This window comes from Heptranchias perlo, chromosome 2 (genome assembly GCF_035084215.1).
Source record: "Heptranchias perlo isolate sHepPer1 chromosome 2, sHepPer1.hap1, whole genome shotgun sequence".
Taxonomy (NCBI): Eukaryota; Metazoa; Chordata; class Chondrichthyes; order Hexanchiformes; family Hexanchidae; genus Heptranchias; species Heptranchias perlo.
In genome coordinates this window covers 97,382,241-97,394,686 of record NC_090326.1, presented here as the reverse complement: position 1 = coordinate 97,394,686, position 12,446 = coordinate 97,382,241, and the positions used below count along the sequence as shown (strand labels likewise).

At 44.0% G+C, this 12,446-nt stretch overlaps 2 protein-coding genes across 10 annotated transcripts in view; one reads left to right on the top strand and one right to left on the bottom strand.

Moving 5' to 3' along the window:
• The window catches only part of LOC137341490 (uncharacterized), a 73,929-nt gene that overhangs the window by 41,225 nt on the left and 20,258 nt on the right, over positions 1 to 12,446 (bottom strand). The gene's annotated exons all lie outside the window — the stretch shown is intronic.
• Positions 1 to 12,446, top strand: part of poc1bl (POC1 centriolar protein homolog B (Chlamydomonas), like) — a 50,578-nt gene that overhangs the window by 32,076 nt on the left and 6,056 nt on the right. For all 7 annotated transcript variants that reach the window (XM_068004567.1, XM_068004581.1, XM_068004565.1 and 4 more), the window contains 3 exons: positions 1,841 to 1,972; positions 5,330 to 5,440; positions 11,763 to 11,915. In XM_068004567.1, the coding sequence (XP_067860668.1) occupies positions 1,841 to 1,972; positions 5,330 to 5,440; positions 11,763 to 11,915 (396 nt within the window). The remainder of the gene's footprint in view (positions 1 to 1,840; positions 1,973 to 5,329; positions 5,441 to 11,762; positions 11,916 to 12,446) is intronic.

Genomic DNA, 12,446 nt, shown 5'->3' with positions numbered 1-12,446 from the left:
TAGTTTCCTAATGCAGTATAGTAGAATTTTCTCAAGTTACAGAAGTCATGACATTGAAAGTGCACTGTTCAACAGTATTACAAACATGGTGGTTAACAGACTGATGGAATGAAGCAGCTTTTTCTAGTTCAGTCCTTTCATGGCTCACTGAAAATAACATGATGGTAAAGACAGACTGAAGTTGGTACCACATGAAAATTCACCCCACCTGCTGTGGGATTGATCACCAATACGTGTCCTATGTCACTGAGAGTGTGACACCAGAATTAGTCTTTGATCGTTTCCACTTAACTCTGGGGATTTTTGTGTGGTGACTGTCACATCAGCTACTTGTGTAAAATGGGATTGAGTTTCATCTATTTGAAGCTCAGTTATACCATCCTGCATGTTTCTAAGCTGTCCAAATATAGGCTGTAACTTTCATTTTTTTCTGGAAACTAAACCCTGTTTTCACATTTTGGGCAACATTGTCAGCACTGATCACTCTCGGATTATGTACAGAATAAATTAGATGTGGAGTAAAGCTCCTTTTACTCTATTGCAAAAATAAATGGATGAGTGCAGCTGAAACAATACTCAAGAATCCAGGGCAGAGCGTAATCTGCTTGATTGATGCCCTGCCATTGAACTCAATATCTCCCCACCGGCCCACCCCTGCCATCACTGGTGCGCTGAGGCTGCAGTATGTACGATCTATAGGGTGCATTGCAACACTGCGCCAAGCTTACTTTGACAGTACCTCCCTCCCCTGCTACCTCTGCTATCAAGAAGGGAGAGCAACCAAATCATCAGAACATCATCACTCCTTTATCGTCTCAAGGTCAATATTCTGGAATTCCCTGCCTAACACCATTGTAGGAGTGCAACAGTTCAAGGAGAAGGCCCACCACCATCTTCTCAGCTAACTAGAGATGAGCAATAAAAATGCAGCCAACATACATAGGAACAGGAGTAGGCCATTCAGCCCCTCGTGCCTGCTCCGCCATTTGATAAGATCATGGCTGATCTGTGATCTAACTCCATATACCTGCCTTTGGCCCATATCCCTTAATACCTTTGGTTGCCAAATGGCTATCTATCTCAGATTTAAATTTAGCAATTGAGCTAGTATCAGTTGCCGTTTGCAGAAGAGAGTTCCAAACTTCTACAACCCTTTGTGTGTAGAAATGTTTTCTAATCTCGTTCCTGAAAGGTCTGGCTCTAATTTTTAGACTGTGCCCCCTACTCCTAAAATCCCCAACCAGCGGAAATAGTTTCACTCTATCCACCCTATCTGTTCCCCTTAATATCTTATAAACTTTGATCAGATCACCCCTTAACCTTCGAAACTCTAGAGAATACAACCCCAATTTGTGTAATCTCTCCTCGTAACTTTACCCTTGAAGTCCGGGTATCATTCTAGTAAACCTACGCTGCACTCCCTCCAAGGCCAATATGTCCTTCCAAAGAACATACCGAGAACAAATAAAAAAATATTCTTTCACCGAATGCTGTTACAGCCAGCAGGCACAAGAGAGAGAGAAAAACTGGCGAGTAGATGAAATCCAACTTCAGCATGTCCTCAAAAAAAATTTTCTGCTGTGTACTGAAACCAGCTCATCTAAATCTTGACTCTTAGGGTGAAGAAGGAACAAAAGTATCCTGGTAAAAGCAAGTGCTTTACATGATTCTGGTAAAATTGTGGAAAACCACCATCTGTAAAGTTTATTTGTCAGCCTTTGTAGAGAAAAGTTAGTGCAATAATAATTTATTTTGGTGCAATTTTGATGGAGACAAACAGGAGCAGTTAATCAGCTAGGATTTCGAAGGGTTCAGTTTTGTGGGTTTTCTTGCGTTCCAGGAAAATTATGGAGATATTTCTGAAAGGAAGCTGGTCCGAGACCGCTTAAAGTGTAACAGTTTCAACTGGTATTTGAAGAAGATATACCCAGAATTGCATGTGCCAGAGGATCGTTCTAATTGGCATGGAGCGGTAAGCAGACGCATCATTTTTTTTCCCCGATATCATTTCCGTTTAATGGGAAAGTTAACTCTGATGGGCAGTTACCTACTTAGCTTTTCGCTGCTAGGGAGGAAAAATTTTCAAGGGTCAGGGGAATGGGACTATGTGGATAGCTCGTTCAGAGATCTGGCGCAACCATGATGGGCAGAATAGCCTCAAGTGCTGCAAAAGTAAGATTCAGCATAGTTTTAAAAAATAATTGGGAGTTGGGGAGGAGTAGTTTTTACCCATAAAGTTACCTTCCCCTTTAACTAAAAATTATCCAGTGTAGCCTAAAGCTGTTCTTTTTTTCAGCTTTACAGTGAAATTGGTTCCACACAGTGTACTTTGTATGTGCTATGTATTAGCAAGGGACTCATAAACAGTGTGTGCAGGTTATGGCAAATCAGAGAGTGCTACAGCAAGATGCTACTGTATTTGTATAAGGATAAAGTTCCTGGTTGAATGAAAGTTATGTTTGTAGACAACTTTATCTGTAATTTGTAATCAATTTATCCAGTATTAAGTTTATTCAGTATTAAGTTATCTGAGAATGGAGCTTATTTTGAGGAAACAGATTGTACGGTAACTAATTCAATCATGGAATTCTATTGCTTAGAAACAGAACATTCAGACCAACAAATACTGTGCCGGTGTTTCTCACCCATGAGCCACCTAGTCTAATCTCACTTTCTTATTCACTCCCCAAGCTCTTTGATAGTCCTCTTTTTCAAGCAACTCTCTAATTTCCCAGGCTGAACCAGACTGTTCGCAACCTTGGCCTCCTGCTTGGCTCCACGCTGAGCTTCTGACCCAAATCCTCTCCATCGCAAAGACCGCCTATTTCCACCTCCGTAACATCGCCCGTCTCTAGCCCTAGCTCAGCTCATCTTTTGCTAAAATCCTTCATCCATGATTTCAGGTTGGACTGAGACTAACCGCTCTTTATTAAGTACAGTGCAGGTCTCAATGAGAATTTTTTTTCAGTCACGAAGAAATTATTCATCAAACTTCATAAATCTGTCATGCTAATTCGGGCCGTACTGTGCCTAAATATTTAGGTACAAATTTAGAACTGGTGTAAATGTTGGAATTCGTGTTTTCTTGTTTTGTGCATTGGGTGCGGCACTATGTCAGCAGACATGACTCTGGAGCGGTGCAAATGATTGAGGTAATTCGTGTGTAGTGAGGTTCTGGCATAAAACCGATGTAATTCACTTGTGTGCAACTTTCCTCAGCAGCTGTTGCACCAACAACTACGAGGAAATTCTAGGCCTAGGAGACCAGTCAGATCTCACTGTCTATTTTCAGCATCCCAGGACTGGGAGAAACAAAACTATTTGTGTGCCAACATCATATTGTGAGTGCAAAAGACAAGGCTGAAGCGTTTGCAACCATCTTCAGCCAGAAGTGCCGAGTGGATGATCCATCTCGGCCTCCTCCCGATATCCCCACCATCACAGAAGCCAGTCTTCAGCCAATTCGATTCACTCCACGTGATATCAAGAAATGGCCGAGTGCACTGGATACAGCAAAGGCTATGGGCCCCGACAACATCCCAACTGTAGTGCTGAAGACTTGTGCTCCAGAACTCGCTGTACCTCTAGCCAAACTGTTCCAGTACAGCTACAGCACTGGCATATACCCGACAATGTGGAAAATTGCCCAGGTATGTCCTGTCCACTAAAAGCAGGACAAATCCAATCCGGCCAATTACCGCCCCATCAGTCTACTCTCAATCATCAGCAAAGTGATGGAAGGTGTCGTCGACAGTGCTATCAAGTGGCACTTACTCACCAATAACCTGCTCACCGATGCTCAGTTTGGGTTCCGCCAGGACCACTCTGCTCTAGACCTCATTACAGCCTTGGTCCAAACATGGACAAAAGAGCTGAATTCCAGAGGTGAGGTGAGAGTGCCTGCCCTTGACATCAAGGCAGCATTTGACCGAGTGTGGCACCAAGGAGCCCTAGTAAAATTGAAGTGAATGGGAATCAGGGGGAAAACTCTCCAGTGGCTGGAGTCATACCTAGCGCAAAGGATGATGGTAGTGGTTGTTGGAGGCCAATCATCTCAGCCCCAGGACATTGCTGCAGGAGTTCCTCAGGGCAGTGTTCTAGGCCCAACCATCTTCAGCTGCTTCATCAATGACCTTCCCTCCATCATAAGGTCAGAAATGGGGATGTTCGCTGATGATTGCACAGTGTGCAGTTGCATTCGCAACCCCTCAAATAACGAAGCAGTCCGAGCCCGCATGCAGTAAGACCTGGACAACATCCAGGCTTGGGCTGATAAGCGGCAAGTAACATTCGCGCCGGATAACTGGCAGGCAATGACCATCTCCAACGAGAGTCTAACCACCTCCCCTTGACATTCAACGGCATTACCATCGCCGAATCCCCCACCATCAACATCCTGGGGGTCACCATTGACCACAAACTTAACTGGACCAGCCATATAAATGCTGTGGCTACGAGAGCAGGTCAGAGGCTGGGTATTCTGCGGCGAGTGACTCACCTCCTGACTCCCCAAAGCCTTTCCACCATCTACAAGGCACAAGTCAGGAGTGTGATGGAATACTCTCCACTTGCTTGGATGAGTGCAGCTCCAACAACACTCAAGAAGCTCGACACCATCCATGACAAAGTAGCCCGCTTGATTGGCACCCCATCCACCACCCTAAACATTCACTCCCTTCACCACAGGCGCACAGTGGCTGCTGTGTGTACCATCCATAGGCTGCACTGCAGCAACTCGCCAAGGCTTCTTCGACAGCTCCTCCCAAACCCGCGACCTCTACCACCAAGAAGGACAAGAGCAGCAGGCACATGGGAACAACACTATCTGCACGTTCCCCTCCAAGTCACACACCATCCCGACTTGGAAATATATCGCCGTTCCTTCATTGTCGCTGGGTCAAAATCCTGGAACTCCCTTCCTAACAGCACTGTAGGAGAACCGTCACTACACGGACTGCAGCGGTTCAAGAAGGCGGCTCACCACCACCTTCTCAAGGGCAATTAGGGATGGGCAGTAAATGCTGGCCTCGCCAGTGACGCCCACTTCCCATGAATGAATAAAAAAAAAAATCTAATTGCATGGATTTTAATTATGACATACTTTAATAACCAGGAGTTAAGTAGTAGCAGAACATCAATGCTGCACCAGCTTTATTTTTAGTATGTTGAAAGGCCATCTGATTTGAACAGCTTTTAATATTTCCTGTGCTGTCTCATTGAATTGTTAACCATCCACTCAACACCTAGATATGTGAATGGATCTGACCCAGAGTATATTCAATGCATTTCTTTTACTGGATAGTTTTTGACATTGGGACACTTCTTCCAGATCCGCAGTGCAGGGATTCACTCTGAATGCCTGGATTACAATGCACCAGATCATAGCCCAACGGGAGCACATCTGTCTTTGTTTGGATGCCACGGTCAAGGAGGTAATCAGGTGGGTACTGTTGTTTTTGTAACTAGTTATTGGAACTTTCTCATGTAATTACTTTGAGCAAGAAATGTCTTTTATATTTTTAAATATTTAGTTTTGTGATCTTTTAAAGTAACATTGGTGTACAGACCTGGAGAACACGGCGATATACTATGCAAAAGAAAATGTAGCAGCTTTTATTTGAGAGGTATTAATGACAGGAATAGGGGGACTAACATAAGTTTATTATAACACGTTGGGATTTCACAGTACTTGGGGGAGGAGTGAGGGACTGTTGATGAACTGATATGCTATAATCAGTTTTTTTTTTAAGAGGCAGTATCAAAAAAATACACAGCTACTTTGTATCATGAACAGATATCAATTACTTTGCTAAGATTTCCTCTGCAGTTAAGGTTGTGTGCATTACCAATAGGGGGAAGTGTTCTGTTAAGCACATGGATCAATTTTACTGTTCTTACTGAGTAGGCCTTTGAATACAGCAGCAATCTTCAATCATGGAAGTACTGCAAGTACTCACTATTTAATTTTATACAATTTTGGGGAAGGGGAAATCGAATACAGTAAAACTTTATTTAAACCAGAAATGTGGTGGACTTAAAATTAGTGGGTTAAATTGGAGTTTGACTAATTAGTTTCACCATAGCTGCATCCATCCTTCAGTTGATCCTAAAGGCAATGTGCAAGTTTTCATTTGACAGCTCTTAATGAGTAGTGTGTTGCTATTTGTACTGGTGTGTTTTATTATACACTGAATTGAAATGTTATTGGAGAATCACTCTTCAGTTTTATGAACGGCAGCTCAGACTTCAGCAGGCAAGATTCCTGCTGGTAAGGTTAGCTTGCGCTGCATCTGCTGGTTGACTGCTTCCCCCAGAGACCCAGCCATAAAATTAATAGGGTTCCTGTAATCAAAGGATTATTACATTAAAAGCAGAGGAATCTTAGTGATTTTGCGAGTGGGTCCGTGGGGGGGAGGTATGGGCTGACAGCTGATGCATCAGTTGTGTAGAACGAGCTGATCTTACCAGCAGGAATTTTGCCTGCTATAATAGAGTTGTCATCTGTGAAATGGAGAAGATTGGTGTTCTCAAACTGAAAGCTGAACATTTAAAATAAAAATTGGAAATGCACAGCATGCCCGTCAGCACGTGTTAAGTTAAAAGTACGTCAGTGCTTTGGCTATAGACGCATTGTCAGAACTCCAACAGCAATAGAAAGACTTGCATTTATATAGCGCCTTTCACAACCTCAGAATGTCCCAAAGCTCTTTCCAGCCAATTAATTACTTTTTTTTAATAAATGTAGTCACTGTTGTAATGTAGGAAAAGCGGCAGCCAATTTGCACGCTGCAAGGTCCCACAAACAGCAATGAGATAATGACCAGATAATCTGTTTTAGTGATGTTGGTTGAGGGATAAATATCGGCCAGGACACCGGGGAGAACTCCCCTGCTGTTCTTCGAAATAGTGCCGTGGGATCTTTTACGTCCACCTGAGAGGGCAGATGGGGCCTCTGTTTATCCGAAAGACGCCACCTCCGATAGTGCAGCACTACCTCAGTAGTGCGCTCAGTAGTCCTCAGAGTGTCAGCCTAGATTTTGTGCTCAAGTCACTGAAGTGGGACTTGAACCCACAACCTTCTGACTCAGAGACGAGAGTGCTACCAACTGAGTCATGGCTGACACTATATTTCTATTGCACTCCTTGTGTACAGGAAGTTTTCTCAAAGTGCTTTAAATTGAGGAAAAATTGGAGATGCTAAGCAGGAAGGAAAGGGAGCTAGGTTGGGGACTGAAGGCATGATTGAAGAGAAGGGAGTTGAGGATCTTGCGAATGTTTGAAAAGGATAATAAAAGTCCTGAGCCTGTCCTGTACTTTAATGATACAAATTATGAACACCATGATGCCCATCTGCCCCCCAACCAACCCACCAGCCATGCCGCCATCTGGAGGAGGCAAAAAAAAGGGGAAAATCTGGACCAATTTAGGGAAAAAAACCTTTAGATCACAGTGATGGGAAAGGAATCCCTATCTACTGTGCAAATGTCGGCCACACTCAGGAATTCGTTCAGGATCTTGTCCAGCTCCCTTTTGAATGCTTGCCGAAAATCCGTACTCACTGTATGAGCTGGCAACTTGTTCCATAGATCAACGAATCTGAATCTGACTGTACCTCCTGACATCTACACTAGTTCTGTGCTTTTGTAACTAACGCTCATGACCCCTAATCTATCTAGCTCAGACATTCATGCACCATAGCAGCCTTGAGCACACAACCCCGCGTGGTGTACATATGCCTGTCGTTGGCTGTACCCACGTGCACAGTGCTACATTTATGTATATTAAATGACACCTGTCAGATGTAAGTCCATTTCCCCATCACATCTAGATGAGCCTGGTTTCCATTTTTCTCACCTAACACCCGCACAAATCTCACCACACTTTCATCAGATCATTGCTAAAGATAGTGAAGAGCAATGGGCCTAACACAAATCCGTGCAGGACTCTACTTGTAACTGGTCCCCATACAGAGCCACTACCATTGGTAACTACCTTCTGCTTACGAGAATGCAACCAATTCCTTACCCAAACCAAAATCTACCTGCTAACCCACAGCGGTAAGGAAGAGGGAACTAGGAACAAAAACAGAAAATGCTGGCGACACTCAGCAGGTCCCTGGAGAGCTTTCCGTTTGTGTTTCAGATTTTCAGCATCGGCAGTATTTTGCTTTTTGTTCAGGGGGAACTAGGGAAGGTGTTCCAGAGGACAGAAATGTCAGATCAGTTATGGTGAAGGGGCTACACTCGAAATATTAACCTTTTTCAGATTTGATGGATCTGCTGTGTATTTTTACAATTTTGTGCTCAAATTTTAGCTCCATCTATTATAAAGCAATCTAATACAAATTGTAAAACATCTTGTCATTAAAGTTGTCAAAGAAAAACTTATGCAACACTTTAATGATTAGCTGAAGAATGGCTCTGGGTCAACACAAATGCTCAGATAATGTACTCTAGTATTGGCCTCCAGCCAAGCTGTTCCAGTACAGCTACAACACCGGCATCTACCTGACAATGTGGAAAATTGCCCAGGTATGTCCTGTCCACAAAAAGCAGGACAAATTCAATCCGGCCAATTACCGCCCCATCAGTCTACTCTCAATCATCAGCAAAGTGATGGAAGATGTTGTCGACAGTGCTATCAAGCGCCACTTACTCATCAATAACTTGCTCACCGATTCTCGGTTTGGGTTCCGTCAGGACCACTCTGCTCCAGACCTCATTACAGCCTTGGTCCAAACATGGACAAAAGAGCTGAATTCCAGAGGTGAGGTGAGAGTGACTGCCCTTGACATCAAGGCAGCATTTGACTGAGTGTGGCACTAAGGAGCCCTCGTAAAATTGAAGTCAATGGGAATCAGGGGGAAAACTCTCCAGTGGCTGGAGTCATACCTACTGCAAAGGAAGATGTTAGCGGTTATTGGAGGCCAATCATCTCAGCCCCAGGACGTTGCTGCAGGAGTTCCTCAGGGCAGTGTCCTAGGCCCAACCATCTTCAGCTGCTTCATCAATGACCTTCCCTCCATCACAAGGTCAGAAATGGGGATGTTCGCTGATTGCACAGTATTCAGTTCCATTCGCAACCCCTCAGATAATGAAGCAATCTGTGCCCACATGCAGCAAGACCTGGACAACATGCAGGCTTGGGCTGATAAGTGACAAGTAACATTTGCGCCTGGCAAGTAACATTCGCGCCTGACAATGACCATCTCCAACAAGAGAGAGTCTAACCACCTCCCCTTGACATTCAATGGCATTACCATCGCCGAATCCCCCACCATCAACATCCTGGGGGTCACCATTGACCAGAAACTTAACTGGACCAGCCATATAAATACTGTGGCTACAAGTGCATGTCAGAGGCTGGGTATTCTGTGGCGAGTGACTCACCTCCTGACTCCCAAAGCCTTTCCACCATCTACAAGGCACAAGTCAGGAGTGTGATGGAATACTCTCCACTTGCCTGGATGAGTACAGCTCCAACAACACTCAAGAAGCTCGACACCATCCAGGACAAAGCAGCCCGCTTGATTGGCACCCCATCCACCACCGTAAACATTCACTGCCTTCACCACCGACGCACTGTGGCTGCAGTGTGTACCATCCACAGGATGCACTGCAGCAACTTGCCAAGGCTTCTTCGACAGCACCTCCCAAACCCGCGATCTCTACCACCTAGAAGGACAAGCAGCAGGCACGTGGGAACAACACCACCTGTACGTTCCCCTCCAAGTCACACAACATTCCGACTTGGAAATATATCGCCGTTCCTTCATCGTCGCTGGGTCAAAATCCTGGAACTCCCTACCTAACAGCACTGTGGGAGAACCTTCACCACACGGACTGCAGCGGTTCAAGAAGGCGGCTCACCACCACCTCCTTGAGGGCAATTAGGGATGGGCAATAAATGCTGGCCTCGCCAGCGATGTCCACGTCCCATGACCGAATTTAAAAAAAATTGTTGATATTCACAATGAATATTGTTGCACTTTTCGTAGATCATGTCACTCTGCAGAAATATTCTTGTTGCAGATCATTATATGTGGCAGGGGCAGAGGAGTACCTGCTTCTGCAAACATCCTTGTCTGACTATAAACAGTTTTAAAATATCATGATGTGGAGATGCCGGTGAAAGCAGCAAATTACCTAGCTTTCAAGAGAACAGCGTCCACGACGCCACACAACCCTGCCACGGTAACCTCTGCAAGACATGCCAGATCATCGACACAGATACCACCATCACACGAGAGGACACCACCCACCAGGTGCATGGTTCATACTCCTGTGACTCGGCCAACGTTGTCTACCTCATACGTTGCAGGAAAGGATGCCCCAGAGCATGGTACATTGGCGAGACAATGCAGACGCTGCGACAACGGATGAACGGACACCGCGCAACAATCGCCAAACAGGAGGGTTCCCTCCCAGTCGGGGAACACTTCAGCAGTCATGGACATTCATCCACCGACCTTCGGGTAAGCGTACTCCAAGGCGGCCTTCGAGACACACGACAACGCAAAATCGTCGAGCAGAAATTGATAGCCAAGTTCCGCACCCATGAGGACGGCCTCAACCGGGATCTTGGGTTCATGTCACGCTACACGTTACCCCACCAGCGAACAAATGTTATCTGTTTTTAATATAATGGGTCATTTGCTGGCTCTCTCTGCCTTCCGGATGTTTCTGCCTCTCTCTGTTTTTCTTCTGTTTTTTTTCCCTGTTTATTTTTTTGTTGAATGTGTATTCGGGGGTTGTGCAGGTGACACCTCTCTGTCTGAACACGGTGATTGCCTTGGCAACGGGCAGTTGCAGGGGCAGTCTGTAAACACCATGTATTGTTCTATATGTATAAATGCGTAGGCTTCAAGGAGATCCTGAACATTTACCTGAGGAAGGAGGAAGTCTCCGAAAGCTTGTGAATTTAAAATAAAATTGCTGGACTATAACTTGGTGTTGTAAAATTGTTTACAATTAAAATATCATAACAGTTGTGACTCAAGTATCTTTAGTTAATTACATGTGAAATTGACAAGCTCTTCAATTACCTGTTTATGGCTGTTGATTCTTTGTTGTCCTGCCTTGAGCTGTTGTAAACAAGAAGTCAAACAGGTTTGGTGACTAAGCTGCGAGTACCGTGTTTAATGAAAGGCTGGGGGACATATTTCCCATTTTGTTCATTGAATTTTGCGTGCGAGGGGTTCATTTGAACAAGGTTTTGCTCCAGTTAATGTACAGAACTCATTACTTTTCTGTGGGCAAAAGAGAGATGTGAACAGACGGGCCAAGTAACAAGAGGTTTTGATGTGAATCTGAATTAGTCGAACCAAAGCAGGTGAATCGGTTATACAGAACTATTATTTGTGTGTAAGAGGTGAAAGGCACAATTGTGTCACCAGTTCTATCCTTTCAGCTGGTCCTCAAGTCATACTTCCAGTATGCTGATTTCCAACAGAGGCATGTGTTACTGGAGGTTAACAGAACGTGGTGTAAGGGTAGTGTATGTTTTACATTACAATGGATTTTATTAACTGCAGTAGGATGCACATCATTGCCAATTAGCCAGAGAAAACCAAACTTAAGTCTTACTGTTAAGAGCCTTAGTCGAATTTTACAATGTCAGTGTTATTCCCTTTCCTTTAGTTCTACTCGTTGATGTAAAATATAAAAGATTTTTGATGTCTTTTTAATAAAGCAATTGATAATTTTACTACTTTCAGGACATGTTATTTTATACACATCTTTTCTTTTTTTTTAAAAAAACAGTATTTTGAATATACATCCAAAAAGGAAATTCGGTTTAATTCTGTGACTGAACTGTGTGCAGAAGTGATTGAAGGACAAAATTCCATTGGAATGAAGTATTGCCCATCAGATGATTCCCCTGTTCCGGAGTCTATTACATGGGATTTTAAACCTGTAAGTAATTAACATATAACTATAAAGAAAATAGATCAAGGGGAAAACCAGAATTTAAATCTGATTCTTGCAATCTAGTTGATTTATACCCCTTTTCTTTATCAATGTACCTCTGTACACCACTCTCACCATTCCTTTATGGTCCCCTGTGGGCCAATTTGGAAAACAGAAGGCACAGTCTTCTGCACAGGTGTCGAAGACAGTGTCTCTGTTTTCTGAATTGGCCTCCAACAGATCTATTTGACTGAGACAAATGTTCATAGAATCATCGAAAGATACAGCACAGATGGAGGCCATTCGGCCCATCATGCCTGTGCTGGCACTTTGAAAGAGCTCTCCAATTAGTCCACCCCTCAGCTCTTTCCCCATAGCCCTGCAAATGATTTCTTTACAAGTATATATCCAATTCCCTTTGAAAGTTATTATTGAATCTGTTTCCACCACCCTTTCGGGCAGTGCATTCCAGATCATCAGAACTCATTGCGTAAAAACTCGTTGGGGTGCATTTGTAGGACAATTGACTGTAAGACA